Here is a 21,934-nt window from a genome sequence, read left to right as displayed (position 1 = left end):
GACCAAATTTTTAGCGCAAATTTGTAAATTATATGACGTGTTATCAAAATATTTAATTTAATGCCCATTCATTACTAATACATATCAATTAAAGACTCGAAAACATCATTATTTTTTTAGTCCCATATTGACAAGGTTAGTAAATAAGAAAAAACACCTCATGATTTATACAAAAACACTTTCAAAGTTCAAATGGAAAACAAAATTCATCATCTATCAACTTATAAGCCCAGAGTTGTTTGGTTTTCTTCTCTCAATACAAAATAAATTAGTCTTTTTGTGTTTCTAAATTATTGAGTTTGAAGTGCTTTTCTAAGTATAATTTTATCAATGTCTTACGTGTGAAAATAAATAATTTTCTTATATGAAGTTAGGGCACTTTTTTCGGCGTTGCCCTGGGCCTCAAAAATCTCTGGACCGGCCCTGATCAGCATTCTAGTTGGTGTACGATATGTAAGGTTCTACGTCAATTCATACTAGTGGGAGCTGACAGTTAGGTTTCACGCGTAAGTCTTTTCAACTTGAGGTTGTGAGTATACTTAGACGCTAATGGTGAGAGTAGTTAAACTTTTTCATCATCAAATATTTAGTCATGATTATACATTAATCTGCTATAGTTTTTAAAAGAAAATACTCTAATTTACAAAATAAGATTTTAACTCAATTGCAAAGAAACGAATGTACTGTTGTTTTGGTTTGTTAAATTAACACGCGGCATAATAAGGAGATCGGGTTGACTTATGTGCTTCAAAAGGATTCTTCCGGTATATGTGGTGCTTCGACAATATTCTTTTAACAACTAGCAAGTATTTAGTAGTTTCGAGAGTCGATCATGTATGGTTGAACGAAATGTAAACCATGCCCATTAAGCATAATTAAGCATTTTTTTAATGTCTAGATTTACATTAGTCTCATGGTTAGTACATTAGGATTGGACCATTCGGAATAAGCTATGTTTTATGGTGTAAAAAGAGGGTATCTTTTATTATATTAGGAAAAAATGGTGTGCTCCTCTCAGCAGCAGGTTAATATTTATATGAGTAAGTGTAAAGCACAGGACAAGAGTAGACGCAAAGAAAAGTCAATTGTCAAAGCAGAAATCGGCTTTTAAGGAAAAGCACAAATCGGCTTCTCTGATCTGTCTCTGGCCATGCTTATTTTTCAACCTTTCGTTGTTTTCAAAAATAGTTTTTAAAATAGCATTTTTGGCACTCAGGTGCACGAAACATTTATTTTGAAGAAAGAAAAAAAAAAAGACTAACGGGTGGTCAAGTCTCGACAAAACATTTTTAGAAGTTGGAAAAATTTATAGAGATATTTTAGCATTTTTCTGGTTACAATTCACATGTTAAAAATTTGATTTCTTATGTAATAAGGGGTTTAAATAATAAAAAATAATGTGCTAACTATCTAAATCACTGACAATAGAATAATTGACTACAAGAATAAAACAAACATGAAGGACAAAATTACATTTGAAAGTAAGAGTATAAAACTACAAGCTAAAGTTTTTAAGATTATATATTAAAATCTCTATTTTTGTTTCTAATTCGAAAGAATTTTCAAAATATCACATCACTCATCTGTTAAATAAAAATATAAAAATATGAAGATAATTTAAAAAAGAACATGATGTCATTTCTAACTATTTTTTTTAATTATTATTATTTTTTTCCATAACGGAGTAGATTTGAGAACTTTTAATTAATGAGCAATATGATTTGAAGTCGGATTTCTTTTAACCTTGAAAATAAAGTATCGTTAAACTGCATGGTTGTGAATATGTATCAAAACATATAGTTGATACAACTCCTTTTCTTTTTCTTGCAAAGTGACTATAAATCCATGCCCAATTTTACCCAAAGAAAGTAATATCATGATTATAGCTACCCGCCCTGATGGCGTGCACTACTAATCTAAGTAGTTTAGGATGTGCTTAAGTGATCCAATTTTACCAAAAGAAAGTAATTTCTAGTCTTTAGCATGATTATAGCTACCCACCCTTATAGCGTGCTCTGCTAATCCGAGTAATATAGGATGTGCTTAAGTGATCTCGCACATCAAGCAATGTCGACCAAATTAGAAATCTTTTACCCACTTAGGTTTAGGCTCTATTTACATTATACAATCAATTACTTTAATGTCTTACTCAATTACTAACCTTCATACCAGGCTCGACAATGGAAATAATTTTTGTGCTCTTTTTTCATACACTTTGTTCTTCTTATGTACACCTTTATTTATTTAATCTTTGAATTAATTACTTAAATGGAATCCATGAGCAAAAATACATAGAAGGATAGTGCTATTGATACACTTATTTTCACTTCCCACACACTCTTATTAATTTTTTTGCCATTGATCTTCTCGATTTCATTCGATCTGAGGGCCAAATATTGAGACAGGCGTGTGAGAAGTAAAAATGAATGTGTGAATAACACTACCCTACAATGAAACATGCGAAAGAAAAAATGTCCAAAAATTGTAAATTTGTCATTTCAACTTTCCAAAATCATCAATTTGTCATATAAACTAAAATTTTAAGCAATTTGTCATATCATTTTGTCATCTTACCCTAACGCCGTTAAGTTGGTAACATCATGCTTGTAGTTAATCTTGAATTCAAGTTTGATCTTTGCTGCCAGCATTTTAGTTGGTGTACGATATGTAAAGTTCTACGTCAATCCATACTAGTGGGAGTTGACAGTTAGGTGTCATGCGTAAGTCTTTCCAACTTGAGGTTGTGGATATACTCTAGTGCTGGTGTGAGAGTAGCTAAATTTTTTCATCATCAAATATTTAGTCATGATTATACATTAATATGCTTTAGTTTTTAAAAGAAAACACTCTAATTTACAAAATAAGATTTTAACTCAAATGCAAAGAAACAGATGTACCATTGTTCTGGTTTGTTAAATTAACATGCAGCATAATAAGGAAGTTAGGTTGACTTATGTGCTTCGAAAGGATTCTTCCGGGTATATGTGGTGCTTCAACAATATTCTTTAACAACTAGCAAGTACTTGGTAGTTTCGAGAGTCAATCATGTATGGTTGAACAAAATGTAAACCATGCCCATTAAGCATAATTAAGCATTTTAAAGGAAGTTTTAACGAAATACTTCCGGTACTGTTTACTTTTAACGAAAACCCACATTTTTACCTTTCCTAATACTATGTACTTACACATTTATTTGTCAATTTTCATTAAAACTAAAGTTTTTTAGGACTTTTCGTTGATTTTTTTTTAATGTCTAGATTTACAATTAGTCTCATGGTTAATGCATTCGGATTGGACCCTTCAAAATAAGCTTTGTTTTATGCTGTAAAAAGAGGGTATCTTTTATTATATTAGGGGGAAATGGTGTGCTCTTCTCAGCAGCAGGTTAATATTTGAGTAAATTACATAAAACTACCTTAACTATTTGGTTAGTCACAGTTTCATACCCCATCTTTAAAAAATTTCAATGTCATACCTTATATTCGAATTTGTTGCAATGTCATACTTTCAATCAATTGTCTATCAATTCCTTTGTTAAATGCTGACGTGGCTTGAGACAATGCCCCATTTCTATTAAAAATTTAATTAAATAATTAAAAATTTTAAAATACAATTATTTAAATATTTTTATAAAAAGAAGGTGGGACCCACCCACCTTTTTCCTATCCCACCTATGTCCCCCCCCCCCAACCCTTCCTCCCTTAACTTCAAAACCCCACCGCCGCGCACCCTCTCTTCCTCCATCTCCTCCTCCCTTCCATGGCACTCCTCCCATTCCCCATCCCCCTCATCCTCTTCCTCCTCTTCCTCCTCCTCTACCTCCACTAACCTCCCCACACCTCTCCTCCTTTCTCTCTCGATCTTTCCCCCGTCTCTTCCGGTCTTCTCCGTTCTCTTCAAATCTCCACACCCAGAGAAAAAAATGGAAAAGCGAGAGGCCAATGCAGATGCGACCAGGTCATGGTTCGAGGCCCACGTAGGGAAAAACGCATACGCCAGGAAGGTGATGGAGAAGATGCAGACAGTTCAGGATCAAGTCGTACGAAAGGGATGCAGACGGTGTCGGCGGTGACGACCCAGAATGCAATTTGTTCTATTGACAACCCAGAATGACAATGACTCGGGAAGGTGGGATGCGAATTGATTCTTAATGGGTTTTGAGGTGATGAAATTTTGGTTTTGGATTTGATTTTTGGGGGTTCTGGGGGTGGGATGATGAAATTTGATTTTGGATTAGGTTTGATTTTTTGTTTGAGGTCTGATGGGATTGGTGCCGTCCAACGACTGATGAATGGGGAATGAGATATAAAGAAGGTAGGGGGGACGGGTGAGATAGGAAGAATGTGGGTAGGTCCCACCTTCTTTTTATAAAAATATTTAATTAAATTTTTAATAGAAAGTGGGCTCCGTCTTAAGCCACGTCAGCATTTAATAGAGGAATTGACAGACAACTGACGGAAGGTATGGCATTGCAACAAATTTGAAGATAAGGTATGATATTGAAATTTTTTAAAGAAGGGGTATGAAACTTTGACTGACCCAATAGTTGAGGTAGTTTTATGTAATTTACCCTTAATATTTATATGAATAAGTGTAAAGCACACGACAATAGTAGACGCAAAGAAAAGTTAATTGTCAAAGCAGAAATCGACTTTTAAGGAAAAGCACAAATAAGCTTATGTTGTCATAGCCCGTCCCGAATTATTTTATCGTCAGTATGAAATGTCTATTTTGCCCATGGACGTTGCGGTTTGTTGTGTGTGACATGCTTTTAGAGGTGTCCAATATGTTAAGTTCCTAAATTTTTGGACCCAACTAGAACTTAAGCTTTTGTTGTTTTAGTTGGTAACCCAAATTAGGACCACTCACACACACCCAAGCAACCTGTTGACCATTCTCTCTCTCTCATTCTCTCGGATTTTATCCATTTTCTGTACAACGTACGGACAACCTTCAACCTTCACTTCCAATCATGGATCGAGGGTGTAGTTGACATCTTTGAACTCCTAGTATGCTTAGGAGTTGTTCTATACCTTTGGTTGGACGTGAAACCCTCGAAAACTCGAAAACCCAAGAACCCAAGAACCTCGATTTTGTGTTCTATTCATGCACTCGTGATTTTGAAGTTTTGATGGAGTTTTAAGGTTATAGGAAGCCTTAAAACATCTTCACGAAGCTCGGGGAAGAAAGTTTAAATGTTTTGGACGTCGGGAAGTCCTAGTTCATGAGTTTCAAATTTTGGCCTGATTATCGAGGGTTCTCCGGCGAGATTTCGTGGATTTTAGGGCTTGAAAGTGGTATGAATATGTTCTTCTCATCTTAAGCTTCAATTTGGTTCAAATTTCATGAATTTTGGTGAAGAAATGAAGAAGATATTGAAGTTTTAAAATTTCCTAGTTTCCGGTGATCGCAGCGGTGATCGGCGCCGGACTCCGGCAAACCAAGGAAGAAGGAAAAGAATATTCCGTCAAAGTTAAGGGAATATTCTGACACCGTCAGGTAACTTTAACGGCATATTCTAGTTTTTAATGGAATATTCCTTAACGCCGTTAGGGAATCCATTGGGTGTGCCAGGCACATGCCTGCACGTGAGCTGCGAGTCTGGCCACGCCTTAACCGGCACGTGAAGGCGCGTGGGGTCATGAAATTTTTTTCTAAAATTTGGGGATGCTTCTAAGGTTGAGTAGGTCATGGTAGTATATTCAAATACCCCATTTGAGCATTGTTTGAGAGGTTATTTCCTAGTTTTGTGTATGTGCTTTAAATAACGTTTATTCAGTTATTTCGCATATAAGTGAGACCTATCAGGAGGACGAGCGCCATCAATCGAGGCTCGGGGGCTACGACCCTTCGACATATCAGTGATTGGGCTTTTGGTTTTCCGTATATACTTATATACTTGAGATTTTTCCCATAAAATGAATTTGAATGATTATGCGTTTTTGAAATGCCATGCAAAGTATCTGTCTATTTATTTATGCATTAGTAGTTGCATATACTTATGATTGGTGCTGCGGACGCACATGTAAGTGCTAGGTAAGTTCATAAATTAAAGATATAAGATTGCTTCAATTATGTGAGATATGTTGTGATGTATTGAGAGCTCATAAACCTGCATCCCAGTGTTAGAGCTCCCGCCCAGAGTTATGGCACAGTCCTTCATGTGACGTTCACCTCCCTCACCATATGCTCACCTTGGATCCAAATTAGGTGCACAGACTTGACGTACAGACCACTTTAGGTGGTTCTGACTCGTAGGTGACCCGTGATTATTCGCACAGTCTTCACATGATCGTAGCACTAGAGCATATTTATTTTACACCTAGTCCTGTTGTACATACCACTTTAGGTGGTTCCGACACGTGTGCAGGATTTGACTTGATATGATTGAGATTGGTTATGAGCTATATACTCAGCCGTGCAGGTCATGTTAGGTAGATCTGGCTGTTATGATATATGGCACTGATATATTTAACTAGATTACTTTGGCATGATATACTTCTATGGATTTTAGGGGTGGGTTCAAAAAACCGAAAACCGAAAAAAACCGAAAACCAAACCGAACGAAAAAACCGAACCGAATTGAAAAAACCGAACCGAACCGAATTCTTTTGGTTCGGTTCGGTTTTAGTGATCTAGAAACCGAACCAAACCGAACCGAACCGAATTAATTAAATTAATTTTTTTATTTAATTATTTGTTTTGGGTATTATTTTCTAAACCCAATTTGTAAGTTAAAATGTGCTAACCCAATGTGTTGCCAAACTTTAAGCTCAAAATATTAAAAAAAGGCCTATAAAAACTCTAAACCCTAACCTATTATTTCTCCCCCATATAAGGTTCCAGAACCAAACCTCTTCCCGAAGTACCTACATCCATCTCCATAGCACTGTCTACTTCTGTGCCAGCTTTCTTTTCCAAATCTACTCTCATATAACATGTAACATAATCTATAAACATTTATTTCGGGTAGATTACTTGGGTAATTTGTGATGGAAAAGAATCCAACACACACTAAATAAATCCACCCACGCATTACCTTTACTAATCAAGTTGTCAACATGCAGTTACAAGCAAACAACACTGATCTTTGAACAACATCATACAATTTAACTTTTCTAAGTCATTTGTACGTTTTTTGTGTTGTGAGGTTGTTAGTTTGGACTTTGAAAGACTTTATTGATGATTTTAGTTCAACTTTAAATGTTTATTTTCATTGTCTTTGATTATAGTTAGAATGTTTATGTTATGATTGTGTTGGATATGTTAAAATTTAAAATTTCAATGTTTTTCATTTTTTGAAAAAAAATAAAAACAAAAAACCGAAACCGAACCGAAAAAAAACTGAACCGAAAAAAACCGAAAAAAATTTGAACCGAACCGAACCGAACCGAACCGAAATTTCAGTTTGGTTTCGGTTTTGGCAAAAAACCGAACCGATTTAAACCGAACCCACCCCTAATGGATTTTCATCTTAAGCATGAATTCTGATATAGCATATATTATATTTTTTCTGGGAAAATTATACAGGTTTTACGGTAAGGGGTTAGAACTTTTGAGAAATGAAATGATTTTGAAAAACTTTGTTTTTGCCCGCTCATATTTTCTATTTTGCGCCCCTTTAGGTTTTAGGTAGAAGTGCTTAGGTGGATCACGAGGATTTCGGTGGGGATTCTGACATAAAATCATAAAATTAGGATCACCCTTGGGTGTTGTACATTTAGTACTTGTCTTGCTTGACTGCATCTAGGATATTTATGCTCTGGTTGTGTATTTCACACTTAATCTCGCTCGCACTCTATATTATCTAGTACTGCTAGTAATTTGGTTTTTATTCATTCGCATTTCCCTTATATCTTTATTACTTCCGCACTGTGCACATGATTACGTCACTCCCACGTGACGGCCAGCACGCCCTGATTTAGGTCGAGGTGTGTCATATGTGATCTGCCTGTAGCCATGCTTATTTTTCAACCTTTCACAAAGAAAAGACTAACAGGTGGTCAAGTTTCGACAAAACATTTTTAGAAGTTGGAAAATTTTGGTAGAGATATTTTAGCATCTTTCTGGTTACAATTCACATGTTAAAAATTTGATTTCTTATGTAATAAGGGGTTTTAATAATAGAAAACAATGTGCTAACCATCTAAATCACTTACAACAGAAATAATTGACTACAAGAATAAAACAAACATGAAGGACAAAATTACATTTGAAATTAAGAGTATAAAACTACAAAACTAAAGTTTTTAAGATTATATATTAAAATCTCTATTTTTGTTTCTAATTAGAAAGAATTTTCAAAATGTCACATCACTCATCCGTTAAATAAAAATATCATAATATGAAGATATTTAAAAAAGAACATGATGTCATTTCTAACTATTTTAATTTTTTTAATTGACTACAAGAATAAAACAAACATGAAGGACAAAATTACATTTGAAATTAAGAGTATAAAACTACAAAACTAAAGTTTTTAAGATTATATATTAAAATCTCTATTTTTGTTTCTAATTAGAAAGAATTTTCAAAATGTCACATCACTCATCCGTTAAATAAAAATATCATAATATGAAGATATTTAAAAAAAAACATGATGTCATTTCTAACTATTTTAATTTTTTTTTTCATAACGAAACAGATTTGAGAACTTTTAATTAATGGGCGATATGTTGAACTTGGATTTCTTTTAACCATGAAAGTAAAGTATCATTAAACTACATAGTTGTGAATATGTATCAAAACATATAGTTGATTCCCTTTCTTTTTCTTGCTAAGTGATGATAAATCCATGCCCAATTTTACCGAAAGAAAGTAATTTCTAGTCCTTATCATGATTATAGCTCCTTACCCTGATGGTGTGCACAACCAATTTGAGTAGTTTAGGATGTGCTTAAGTGATCCAATTTTAGCAAAAGAAAGTAATTTCTAGTCTTTATCATGATTATAGCTACCCACCCCGATAGTGTGCGCTACTAATCCAAGTAATATAGGATGTGCTTAAGTGATCTCGCACATCAAGCAATGTCAACCAAATTAGAAATCCTTTACCCACTTAGGTTTAGGCTATATTTACATCATACAATCAATTACTTTAATGTCTTACTTAATTATAAACCATCATTCCAGGCTCGACAATGGAAATAATTTTCGTGCTCTTTTTTTGTACACTTTATTCTTCTTATGTACACCTTTATTTATTTAATCTTTGAATTAATTACTTAAATAGAATCCATGAGCAAAAATACATAGAAGGAAAGTGTTATTCATACACCTATTTTTACTTCCCACACACTCTTGTTAATTTTTTTGCCATTGATCTTCTCGAATTCATTCGATCCAAGGGCTAAAATTTGAGACAAGCGTGCGAGAAGTAAAAATGAATGTGTGGATAACACTACCTTACATTGAAACATGCGAAAGAAAAAATGTTCGAGAATCATTTCCATTATAAAAGGGATTTTTTTGAAATATCATATGAACTTGTACACAGTTTTCAATTTGTCATATAAATTAAAATTTTAAGCAATTTGTCATATCAACTTTCTGAAACCATCAATTTGTCATCTTACTATAACGCCGTTAAGTTTTTCATCCAAAATAAGTCATGTGTGTGGCACATGACTTGTGTTCAAGATTATTTCTGTCATTTTAACACCCCACTTCCTTCTATTAAGTTGCATTTGATCAAAACAATTATAGGGTTTCTAAAGCCTCAATTCTAGGGTTTCTGTCATTTAGACATTTTGTTAATGTCAAATTTTTTCGGATGAAGACAATGTTGTGAACTTTAAGCATTGTTTCCTCAGTATTTGGTGTTTTTTATTTTGATCATAATCAAGCAATGGAACAATATTTTTGATATGGTAGCAATCAAATGATTTTGCATTGCATTCTCGTATGGTTGCTCAAAATATGCTAAGATACACAAGTGGGTGAGTTTAGTTGGAATGCCACAAAATAAAATTTTATATGGGCTCCTTTATACGAGAAACTGGTTGAGAACTTGTATGGTGCCAGAAATGGAGTTGTAAATGCACATACATTACTCGAACACAATGATCCGCATGAATACCATCAAACACAAAATTTAAGGGTTTTACTAAAGAAAAATAAAGAATTTGTAAAAAGTCCTTAAAATGATAGAAACAACCCTGAACACAAGTCATGTGCCTCGCACATGAATTATTTTGGTTTGAAAAACTTAACGGAGTTAGGATGAGATGACAAATTGATGATTTCAGAAAGTTGGTATGATAAATTGCTTAGAATTTTAGTTTCTATGACAAATTAAAGGGTGTACAAGTTTATATGACATTTCAAAAAAAATTCCTAAAAAGGTAGGTTTAAAAAAAAAAAAAAAACAAGCCCAATATTATGTCAACTTTTCCACTCAAAGCCCGTAATTCATGTGGGCCTGATGATTCAAATCCGCCGATAGGTCCAGATAACTCTTCCATTTTATCAGTATTTTCCCGTTTAAACCCTACTCAGAGCAGAGAAAAAAACCCTAACGATGAAAAGATCCCTGCTTAGAAATGTCTGTTTCTACGCTCGCACTCGTCTTCTCTCTCCTCCCTGCTACAATCCGATCCCTAAAGCCCAACTCGGCCCTCCGCTCGCTGCTTCGACTCGGCCCAGACTCAGCTTCTACTCCACCGAGTCACCCTCACCCAGGAAAGAGGCTTCCAATGATGCAGGGGATGATGGTGTCAGTAATGAAGGTAATTAAGATTTTCTGAGAAATATAAATTTTGGGTTTTCTGGGAAATTTTTAGCTTTTAATTATTTGCTATTTCGTGTGAAAATTTTGGAAATTACAATCGCAATTTGATTGATTTAAAGATGCTATTTTTATTTTTATGTTTTAATCACTTGCAGTTTGCAGTATTCATGGCTTGGAAAAAAAGTTGGAATTTGTTGAGTTTCTGGGTTTTTTTTGGGGGGGGGGGGGTTAGTACTTTTATTTGATCCGAAATTTTAAATAAATTTTGTGTCTCGTGTTTTTTTTTTTTTCCAATAAAAATTCGATCTTGCAAGATTAGTAGGAGGAAAGATGCTTACTTTTTTGGAGGTTAAATTTAATATTTCAATCTTTGGTTTTGATGATGTGGTTTCAGAGCTGAAAATGCGAATTGATTCCTACTATAGTGGGAATCAGGAGGCATTGCCATCAATCTTTGAAGCAATTCTGAAGAGGAAGTTGGCAGGGAAGGACGAAGAGACCGATGAGAAATTGATGGAAGAGATTCTCGGGCACGGGCAGGAGCCGCTGAGTGATGTCGACGATGATGTTGAAGCTGATTCCGATGAATTGTCAGGCAGTGATTTGGAAATTTGATGACGATTAAAGACAATGTGATGAAGGAACATGGATTAAGTACATTGCATTGTGCAGCATGCAACTTTAACGAAAAACTCCCGATATTGTTCACTTTAACGAAAAAATACATTTTTACACTAAAACTCAAAATTTTTAAGTTATTTTCATTAGTTTTCTTTAGAAAAATGTTGTACAAAAGAAGCAAGACCTCCATGGTTTAGTTTCTTCAAATTGTTTTAGTTTTCGGACTCGGATGTCTCTGGTTGTCGATGATCTTAGGTTAAGTTAAATGTGTACTTGCAAATTGGCGAAATCATTGTGTTTACAGAAAAGAAAAGAAGGAACGAAACTCACTTTTATGCAGTCTGCTGTTTAGCTAACTGATTGATCTGATGCACCGGTTTCGACAGATAGAGAACAGAAACTTGAGTTGATCGCAAATGGCTCGAAATGCACGAAAGGAAGCATGAAATCCGGTAGAGCAGACCAACTCTATCATCGAGCAGCAAAACAGACAGACATACAAACAATCGACAGAGGCAGCGAAAAACAGACTGCAAAACGAACTAACTTGTAAAATTGAAGATAGCTAGCTATATTGATGCAGACTTGGTTCACTGACCTTTAAATCCATGGATCTTGCTACGTCACCGGTTAACGGAGCACTTGACGGCAATGCTAACGGAAGTATGAAAGTGGTGGACTACTATAATTTTAGGTATGAAAGTGAAACGAAAAATAAGTATAACCAAAGTGCCATTTTTGAGAAATTTAAGGTAGTAAGATGAAAATTATTTTATTTTTCAAATTACGTTTTCCAGTTTGGGGAGAAAGGAAAATGAAAGAAGGAAAGCAAAGCATTTTAATGGATACCCAAAACCCCACTTTTGATAAACCCTAGAGAGAGAAGGAAGGAACCATGAGACGAACTCTGCTGAGCAATCTCTCTCTCTACACTCGCAATCGCCTTCTCTCTCCTCAAACATTCAACCCAAATCCTACCCCCTCACACGTCCCACTCGCCCGTTCGACTCAGTCCCTGCTCAGCCGGTTCTTCTCCTCGGAGGGCGACTCCTCCGCCGAAAGCCCCAATCCGGCTGCTGATTCGAGCTTGATCCCAACCAAAAAGAAAGATGCTTCCGTCGAAGTTAAGGACGTCAATAACAAAGGTGACCCAACTCTTATTTTTTTCAAGTTTTTTATTACCAAAGATTAAAGTTTTGATCTTTTGGATTTTTTGGGTTTTGGGTCTTGTAATTTTTTCCTTTCTATAGGAAGAAAGTGTGAAATAATTTGATGGAGATTGGATTATTTGGATGTTTTGGCTAATTGGGTTTCTGGTTTAGTGCCAAGGAGGGACAAATTTATTGAATTTAAGTGATATTTGTAACTATTATTCTTTTGCCTTGTAAATTTATAGAGATAAGAACGATTGGGTTTGAAATTTGCGTTGTAATTGTCGTTTTTGGTTTTATAGAGCTGAAGGAGCGGATAGATAAATATTTTAAGGGTGACGAGGAGGCGCTTCCGGCCATACTCGAAGCGATTCTGCAGAGGAGATTGGCTGGGAAGCATGAGGAAACGGATGATGAGCTGATGGATGAATTGCAAATGCAGCCGTTGGATGATGTTAAGGACCAAGAGTTTGAATCGGATTTTGAGGAATTGCATGACACGGATGAAGAGATTGATGACTTGTATAACGCAAAGGATATAGTCATGAAGAGGATGTCAAACGATGAGTACTTCAACATGGATCCCAAGAAGTGGGATGATATTGTTGAGGATGCAATTAAGCACGGGATCATGAAAAATACGAAGGAGTGTGAGGAGATTCTCGAGGATATGCTTAGCTGGGATAAGCTCCTACCAGGTATACACTTATTGTTGCTGGATGTTTGTGTGTTAAGCTTTATGACATTTCGGCATCTGCCCACAGAGTGTTAAAAAAATTTCATTTGTTTGATCTGTTTCGACATGATTGCAATAGTTGTTTTCTTAGTATCATTATTCATAACACGGCTAGACCTTGGTCAAAGGGTAATTTTCCGTGCATTCAATTGTTAGCTGTCAAGCATTTTCTTTGCTTATCACAGAGATGAATATTGTACGAAACTGTTCAAATGTCACCAAAGCTGCATCTTTTGATTCAAACTTGCAATTTTTTGCTTAGTTTTGAATAGGGAAGTGTTATTGGCACTCCAAAAATCTCATTCTACACTCCTCACAAGTGTATTTTTCTTTCCAAATATCGAAAGTTTGGACTGTAGAATGAGATTTTTGGAGTGCCAATAACAATTCCCTTTGAATAACGTGTAATATAATTTGTCTTCTCCAGATGACATGAAAAGGAAGGTAGAAGAGAAGTTCAATGACTTAGGGGATAAGTGTGAAAGAGGGGAGCTTCAACCTGAAGAAGCTTATGAGTTGTTCAAGGAGTTTGAGGATGAGATTGTCATGGACTATTTGCAGAAGATGGAAGCCAACGGCCCCCCACAATTTGATGAGGCTGATGTGTATGACAAGAAGGATCTAGCTGACCCACCAGGCGAAGGGCCAATCCTTAGGTGGCAGACACGGGTAGTCTTTGCTCCTGGTGGTGATTCCTGGCATCCCAAGAATAGAAAAGTGAAACTGTCTGTTACAGTGAAAGAACTCGGGCTTTCAAAGCATCAATTCCGTCGGCTCAGAGACTTGGTTGGAAAGCGGTACCATCCAGGGAAAGATGAGCTTACAATTACTAGTGAGAGGTAAGTCAACTGGCAACTGCATGCCCTCTTTCTCTATTATCATTTGCATTATTAAATGGAGTTCTTAGTGGTTGATTGTTGTTCAGACTGCAGTGCGTGTATCCTAACACTTCCAAGTTCCAACATGGTATTGTTGATTGTGTATTTTATTAGTTAAGCTGAATCAGTGTTTCCGTGATTTCTTGTGAAGATTTGAACACCGAGAAGAAAATAGAAAGGACTGCCTCAGGACACTTCTTTCCCTCATTGAGGAAGCTGGGAAAGCAAACAAACTGGCTGAGGATGCTCGACTTTCGTATGTCAAGAAGAGATTAAGAGCAAATCCTGCATTCATGGAGAGGCTGCAGAACAAGACCATGAAATTGCAAGGAAAGAGCGCAGTACCTGCTTGAGATCTTGATTTCCAGCAGCTCATATAAGTTTCTTGGTCTGGGATGACATTTTCTTGACGTTCAGTGTTTTGATTGGTTGACCCCCGCTCTAAGATTATTATTTTGCTATAGAGTCTATACTCCCAAATGGATATTTGGTGCACGGATCGGTACATTTTGCTAGTTACTAATGTTGGAAGCCAATTGCTTTGCCTTCAAGTCCTTGAAATGTTCACATGGATGTATAACTTGTTAAGGTCAGTGTTGTTTTGAAGTTTATGTGCAATACTTTTAAAGGTCTTTTTGGTTCGGTGAGTTTTTTCGCTGCTAGCTTAATGTACTACCAACGAGTTGCTTTTTTAGCTAATGAGATGGTTAGTGTTACATTTGTTTATACCATATTTAGGGCCTCGTATTTAGATCTCGTACAAATACTCGGGGGACTTAAATGTAATTATGTGATAAAGGAAGGGGCAAATATGTAATAAGTGAGGAGCCCTTATTCTATAAAAGGACTCCTCACCCTAACAATTGAGAGAGGCCTCACTCTCACTCTCGGAGGCCAATTCCTAGGCCTGAGATCCCCTCTCTCATCCTCAGAAGCTCTCAGAAGCTTTCACCATCTTCCTCTCTATTCCCTCAAATAAATACATAATCAGTGTGGACGTAGCCCAAACCTTGGGGTGAACCACGATAACTCTTGTGTCATTTACATTTCATGCAGATTCACGGTCGGATTTACGTTGTACCAAGACCATCCGGTTTTGTGCATCAACATTTGGCGCCGTCTGTGGGAATCGACACAAAAAACTATGTCGGTTCTCTTTCATTTTTTCACTTCCATCGTGAATCTGCAGAATCTGCAAATCTGCAAAATCCGTTTCAAACCTCCAAACACCACTCAACACAACTCAAGAAAACCTCAACTCATCGTTGTTTATTTCACAATGAGCTTCTCTGCTGCTTCAATCTCTGCCGTCTATCACGCATAATCACGTATCCTAATCTAACAGCTGAATACGACGGTAAAAATGATGTCGTTGAATGGCGCCATAGACCTGATGACGACGTTGGACGACATCCCGTTCGGGACGGGGTCGTGGTATCTCTACGCCGGCGTCTCATGCCTACTCGTCCTCTTCGCAGGGCAATTACTACAGGTTCAACGCCATGCAATCCCCGATCCAAAATACTGAGACCGGATCTGGAAGTTATCGGGAAGGAGCGTCTAGAAACATTGAGGTGAATCCTCGTTGTGATCATTACCGCCTTCTTCCTCCTCGATGAGGTAATTGCTGCCATTTTTTTACCAGCGCCGCCGGAGCTCCTTCACCGGAACCAACTAGCGACACGGAAGTCCACGGCCTGAGCTTGAAATCAGAGGAAGACGAAGAAAGAGACCGGGATCGGTGCGACAAAGAAGCAGAGACCAAGAACGTCTCCAGTTTCGAGTACAACCACACCGAGAGCAAGATCTAACCCTTTCCTGATCTGTTGCAGATGCTTAAGGGTTACCACCGCATTCGTCGTTTACGAGGACATCTACGACGCCAAAACACCGTCTGAGTTGAAGGGATCAAACATTCAGAGAGCATCGCCGAAGTCTCACATGGCTCCCCCTAAATCATTCATACTGCCAGTCCCTGCATCCTGGTTACCGAGAGTGGCAGCCCCAGATTGAAGCTTTTGGGATATGTGGCGAAGAGAATCTGGAGCGTCGAGCCTACGGGTCCGCGGCGGCTCAGCTGCAGTACGACGAGAAAAATGTTTCCATTATTTTTTGGTTCTTTGCTTCAGTTCGTTGTTAAGGAAACCAAAGCCCTCCAATCCAAGCTCCACTGGAGATATCGCCAGAACTGAGGTTTACCCGTGAGGTTATTGTTTGGTTAGAAGAAAGGTCTGATGGATTTTGACGAGTACGATTATTTAGAGAAAATAGTAAAATCCACCACCAGACCAGGCAGAGGCAGGACAAGAGTCCCAGCCGAACTTCGACTTCCCCAGCTCCACCACCGCGTCGAAGCAGGACCGTCGAGACCATCAAGGAAAACCTCGAGAACTGCCACCTCATAGCCGAAATCCGTTGCAAGCGAGGGGACACCATGGGAGGTGCTGAAGCTGTGCATGACGGGGATGAACGTCTGGCTGTTCGTCCACAGCGAGGAAATCCCACCGGCCATTAAGCTCTACAGGGATTTTCAAAAAAAAAAAAATAAATAAAAAATATGGAAGAGTGGGGAACAAAAGCAGAAGAGCAGAAAAGAAAAGTACTTTGATGGGATTTTTACAGCTGGAGTACACCAGCTTGTGTTTCAAACAGCAGAAAAAGAAAAAAGAGGCGTGATAGTGGATGGGCACGACCAAGATGTCCAAGAAAAGCAAGTGGAGTTAACCCTTCAGTTTCGCCAAGAGACAGAGACAGTTTTCGCCAAGAGACGGACAGAGATGCAGTGGGAACAAAAGTAGAAAAGAAAAAGGAAAAGGAGGAAAGGGTCTGAAGAAGTTTGTGGAGATGGCATGCGCCAATTGCACACCAATGAAGCAATCCAGCCATCATGTCACTAAGAAAGCAAAAGTAGAAAAAAAAAAAAAAATGGAGGCTCTCCTCGAGAGCACATGGGGACAACGCAAAAGAAAAAGAAAAAATGAGATCTTACTAAAGCCAAAGAAGATGCTCACACTTTCATCATGCATGTTCCTATTTTCTGAGAAAGCTACGGAAAGACCTAGAAGGAAGATAAAGGTTTCCTTACATTAAAGTGATGTAATTTATTTTTCTTATCTTTCGAAGACATCTGTATAAACCCCATCAGAGGGTAAAAAAAAAAAAAAAAAAAAAAAAAAAAAAAAAAAAAAAAGAGGCAAAGCCCAAAATAAATGGGCTGGAATGTTGTGTGGAGAGCGAAGGCCCATAAGCTCAAAATAGCTCCAACCAGGCGATCAACAGTACGACCCATACTCAACAATTATTCGGCAACCTGCCACTATTATCTCCAACCAGGTCATCAAAAGTACGCCCAATACTCCACAATTATTCGACAACCTGCCGCTATTACCACCAATCAGGTGATCAAAAGTACGCCCAGTACTTCAAGTCATACATGAGCATTACTCATGTCAATCATACATAAACATTCATGAGCATCACTCATCCAATCATACATAAACATTCATGAGCATCACTCATATCAACATTCATGAGCATCACTCATGTCAACATCCATGTCAATCAACATAAACATCCATAAGCATCACTCATATAAACATCCATAAGCATCACTCATGTCAATCAACATAAACATGCATGAGCATCACTCATGTCAAATCCGCTTCAAAGACTTCATTTACAAGAGCTCTAGCTTCAAAGACTTCATTTACAGAGCTCTAGCTTCAAAAGCTTCATTCACAAGAGCTCTAGCTTCAAAAGCTTCATTCACAAGAGCTCTAGCTTCAAAAGCTTCATTTACAAGAGCTCTAGCTTCAAAGACTTCATTTACAGAGCTCTAGCTTCAAAGACTTCATTTACAGAGCTCTAGCTTCAAAAGCTTCATTTATAAAAGCTCCAGCTTCGAAAACTTCATTTACAGAGCTCTAGCTTCAAAGCTTCACTTGCAAAGCTTCACTTACAAAGCTTCAGTGCAGGGTATACAAATACCACATCCGAACAACCGCCACTTCGGCCCATACATGGATTCAATTTGAAGTCTCCAGCCAACAGACTCTATTGACCGAAGACTTGGGGGACTACATTATGTACCATATATTGGGCCTCAACTGGGCCTCATAAAAAATACTTGGGAGACTCTAGCCCATCACTTATGTATTGAGGAGTGAGCCCTTATTCTATAAAAGGGAATCCCTCACTTTCATTAGAGAGCACCCATTATTCATGTACTGAGGAGTGAACCCTTATTTTATAAAAGGGACTCCCTCACCTTCATTAGAGAGAAACGCCGCCAGCTGAGCAACCGCCTCGCCGCGAGCATCAACTCTAGCCCATCATTTATGTATTGAGGAACGAGCCCTTATTCTATAAAAGGGACTCCCTCACCTTCAAACGCCACAAGCCGAGCCAACCAAGGCAACACAAGCTACAAGCAAAGCGGCCTCGCAACATGTGCTACTTCTAGTTGAGCATCATTTCAGATTGGGCACCGCCTCATATCAAGCATTAGTTCTAGACGACATCTAGTTACTTCGGCCCACACATGGACTGAATTTCAAGTCTCCAGCCAAAAGACTCTCTTGACTGAAGACTTGGGGGACTACTGTTTATACCATATTTAGGGCCTCGTATTTAGATCTCGTACAAATACTCGGGGGACTTAAATGTAATTATGTGATAAAGGAAGGGGCAAATATGTAATAAGTGAGGAGCCCTTATTCTATAAAAGGACTCCTCACCCTAACAATTGAGAGAGGCTTCACTCTCACTCTCGGAGGCCAATTCCTAGGCCTGAGATCCCCTCTCTCATCCTCAGAAGCTCTCAGAAGCTTTCACCCTCTTCCTCTCTATTCCCTCAAATAAATACATAATCAGTGTGGACGTAGCCCAAACCTTGGGGTGAACCACGATAACTCTTGTGTCATTTACATTTCATGCAGATTCACGGTCGGATTTACGTTGTACCAAGACCATCCGGTTTTGTGCATCAACAACATTAATATTGCTCAGTCTGTTATTACTTGAAATATGCTTTGCTTCCACCAGGACAACAGATTATCCTCGATTTGGAATCGGATTCTTTCAGAGCGAACGGTTTCTGCATCGATGCATAACGATAGGTTTGAGATAAGATTCTGCTACTTTATGAACAACAATATCCATCGTTAAAACTCGAAAAAGTTTAAGGGAACCTGATCCATCATAGGGTTGAGAAGGTTTCTGTCTTTCTTTTTCCACCCTTCCCTCCCCGTCCTGCAACGGCGCGCAGTTCCCCCTTTTGCTTTGCCTTTCGATATTCCAAGGCAGTTGGTCCTTGACGAATCAAGCACCCCGTAAGGCGTCCGGAGTATATTTCAAGTGCTCTGCTGAGATGATAAAAAGTGAAAAGCTTGCACAGAAAGTAAAACAGAAAGGAGGAAAAAGGAAGAAAAAGAAGACACTGAACAGCAACTTGATAGAACCTTACATAAGGAGTAACAGAGCAAAAAGAAAGCTACGTTAAACGAATCCTTCGATGTCAAACGACGCAAGATGAACACTGCAAGGCCTTCGGATTCTCAATCTGTTTCTAGTTACACTTCTTCTCATGGACGAAAGGCGAAATGGAGCGAAAAAGCCACGCAGTTTCTCTGCAATGCCTGTTTACTGTGCATTTGTTGCCCTTTAACCGTTGTCTGGTGTTGCATCAAGGTACCGTGCAAGGTTGGATCGCACGCGGCGCAGCACGTAAGGCGCTGCGCTTGTGGATCAGCTGGGAAGAGAGTGTACGCATCTTACTCTTCGTTTTCGGACATTGATTTGGATAGTCTGCCCGGTAAGGCACATAGTGGAACTACATGCTCTAAAACTCGTGGCAACTCAAAAAGTCGGCACTGTAGCATACAAAACGTTGATTAAAGTTTTAAAATTTGTTTAGCTTTATATTAAAACATTTAAATGCAGTTGTTTGCCTTAGGTCTTATTGTATCAGTAATTTAAAGTTATATTATATTTTTGGTCTTCTGATTTTCATCTTGATGTCAAACATAAAAAATTGGAAAAAAATGTTGAAAAAGAAAAAAAAAAGGAAAAAAAAGTCGAAAAAGAAAAAAAAATGGAAAATTTTTATTTTGTCAAGAATGGGATTCGAACCCATGCCCTTTCGGACCAGTACCTGAAACTGGCGCCTTAGACCAACTCGGCCATCTTGACATTCCTGATGAGTTTGGGCGTTTAAATAATTTAGGCGATTTAAATTTTCAATGATTCATTCGCATTCATTTGGGATTGTAAGCAGTTTCTTTTAGCTTCTCATGCACTTCTCTTTATTTCTAATCATTAAATTAAACAAATCAAGTAGAAACAACATGCGGTAGGAACAAGCGTTGTGTGAGAAGTTAAAAACAGTGTATGTTTATCATTTTCATTCTTAAAATTCAAATACTTTTTAACATCTGACATACTTTGTTGATGCACAAAACCGGAGGTCTTGGAACAACGTAAATCCGACCGTGAATCTGCAAGTAAAGTAAATAACATAAGATGTATCGTGGTTCACCCCAAGATTTGGGCTACGTCCACACTGATTATGTATTTCTCTGTTTGTGAGGGAGAGAGATGAAGAGAGCCTCTGTAATGAGGGTGAGGCTCTGAGAGGGGTGAGAAGGCTTAAGAAATGACCTCCCCCTAATTGTGAGGGTGATGAGTCCTTTTATAGAATAATGGCTTCTCACTTATTACATATTTGCCCATTCCTTTATTACATAATTACATTTAAGTACCCCGAGTATTTGTACGAGATCTAAATACGGAGACCCTAAGGGCTGGTTTGGTATTGCTGTGCTTTGAAAAAAAGCTGCTGTGAGAATAAGCGGCTGTGAAAAAAATCAGCAGAGTGTTTGGTAAACTTTTTTGTAAAAGTGCTTTTGAAAAAAAAAAACAGTCTGATAGTGGGTCTTTTCATTAAAGGAGCACTGTAGCTCTGTGTGCTTTGAAAAAAAGCCAGTTTTCCAAAGCTACAAATAGCAGCTTCAACTTTTCCCTTTGATTTCAGCTTATTCTCACAGCAACTTCCAAAATAAGCCTTTTTTTTTTCAGTTTACCAAACACCTAAAACCCTCACAGCTTTTTTTCATGGATGTTTTTTTTTTAAGCACCTCACTCCCAAACCACCCCTAAGTATGGTATAAACAGTAGTCCCCCAAGTCTTCAGTCAAGATAGTCTTTTGGCTGGAGACTTGAAATTCAGTCCATGTGTGGGCCGAAGTAACTAGATATCATCTAGAGCTGAATACTCGATATGAGGCGGCGCTCAATGTGAAATGAGGCTCAACTAGATGTAGCACATGTTAAAAGGCTGCTCAGCTTGTGGCTGATGTTGCCTTAGTTGGCTCGGCTTGTGGCGTTGGAGGTGAGGGAATCCCTTTTATAGAATAAGGGCTTGCTCCTCAATACATAAATGATGAGCTAGAGTCGATGCTCGTGGCGAAGCGGTTGCTCAGTAGGAGGCGATGCTCTCTAATGATGGTGAGGGAGTCCCTTTTATAGAATAAGGGCTCTCTCCTTAATACATGAATAATGGGCTAAAGTTGATGTTCTCTAATGATGGTGAGGAAGTCCTTTTTATAAAATAAGGGCTCGCTTCTCAATACATGAAGAATGGGTGCTCTCTAATGAAAGTGAGGGAGTCCCTTTTATAGAATAAGGGATCGCTCCTCAGTACATAAATGATGGGCTAGAGTCCCCTAAGTATTTTTCATGAGGCCCAGTTGAGGCCCAATATATGGTACATAATGTAGTCCCCCAAGTCTTCGGTCAATAGAGTATGTTGGCTGGAGACTTC

At 37.9% G+C, this 21,934-nt stretch overlaps 2 protein-coding genes and 1 non-coding gene across 4 annotated transcripts; 2 read left to right on the top strand and 1 right to left on the bottom strand.

Moving 5' to 3' along the window:
- Positions 1-10,433: 10,433 nt before the first annotated feature.
- LOC114825414 (uncharacterized) lies at positions 10,434-11,689 on the top strand. Its single transcript, XM_029104077.2, has 2 exons — positions 10,434-10,727; positions 11,124-11,689. The coding sequence occupies exons 1-2, from the start codon at positions 10,520-10,522 to the stop codon at positions 11,342-11,344; spliced, it is 429 nt and encodes a 142-aa protein (XP_028959910.1). The 5' UTR covers positions 10,434-10,519; the 3' UTR covers positions 11,345-11,689.
- Positions 11,690-11,829: 140 nt separating this feature from the next.
- Positions 11,830-20,125, top strand: LOC103438026 (uncharacterized). 2 transcript variants are annotated; one of them, XR_011582446.1, is made up of 6 exons: positions 11,903-12,044; positions 12,148-12,495; positions 12,804-13,199; positions 13,665-14,076; positions 14,267-14,704; positions 19,159-20,125. XR_011582446.1 is itself a non-coding variant. In XM_029104075.2 (5 exons), exons 2-5 carry the CDS (start codon positions 12,246-12,248, stop codon positions 14,466-14,468), a joined length of 1,260 nt encoding a protein of 419 aa, XP_028959908.1. In that variant the 5' UTR covers positions 11,830-12,044; positions 12,148-12,245; the 3' UTR covers positions 14,469-14,835. The 2 variants fall into 2 exon arrangements, 1 of the variants encoding a protein (XP_028959908.1); XM_029104075.2 differs by lacking the exon at positions 19,159-20,125 and having other exon boundaries at positions 11,830-12,044; positions 14,267-14,835.
- A 98-nt stretch (positions 20,126-20,223) lies between these two features.
- TRNAL-CAG (transfer RNA leucine (anticodon CAG)) lies at positions 20,224-20,304 on the bottom strand. Its single transcript has one exon. It is a non-coding gene; the product is annotated as a tRNA-Leu (tRNA).
- Between the last annotated feature and the right edge of the window lie 1,630 nt (positions 20,305-21,934).

This window comes from Malus domestica, chromosome 06, assembly GCF_042453785.1.
Source record: "Malus domestica chromosome 06, GDT2T_hap1".
NCBI classification, from domain to species: domain Eukaryota; kingdom Viridiplantae; phylum Streptophyta; class Magnoliopsida; order Rosales; family Rosaceae; genus Malus; species Malus domestica.
This window is presented reverse-complemented; position numbering and strand designations above follow the sequence as displayed.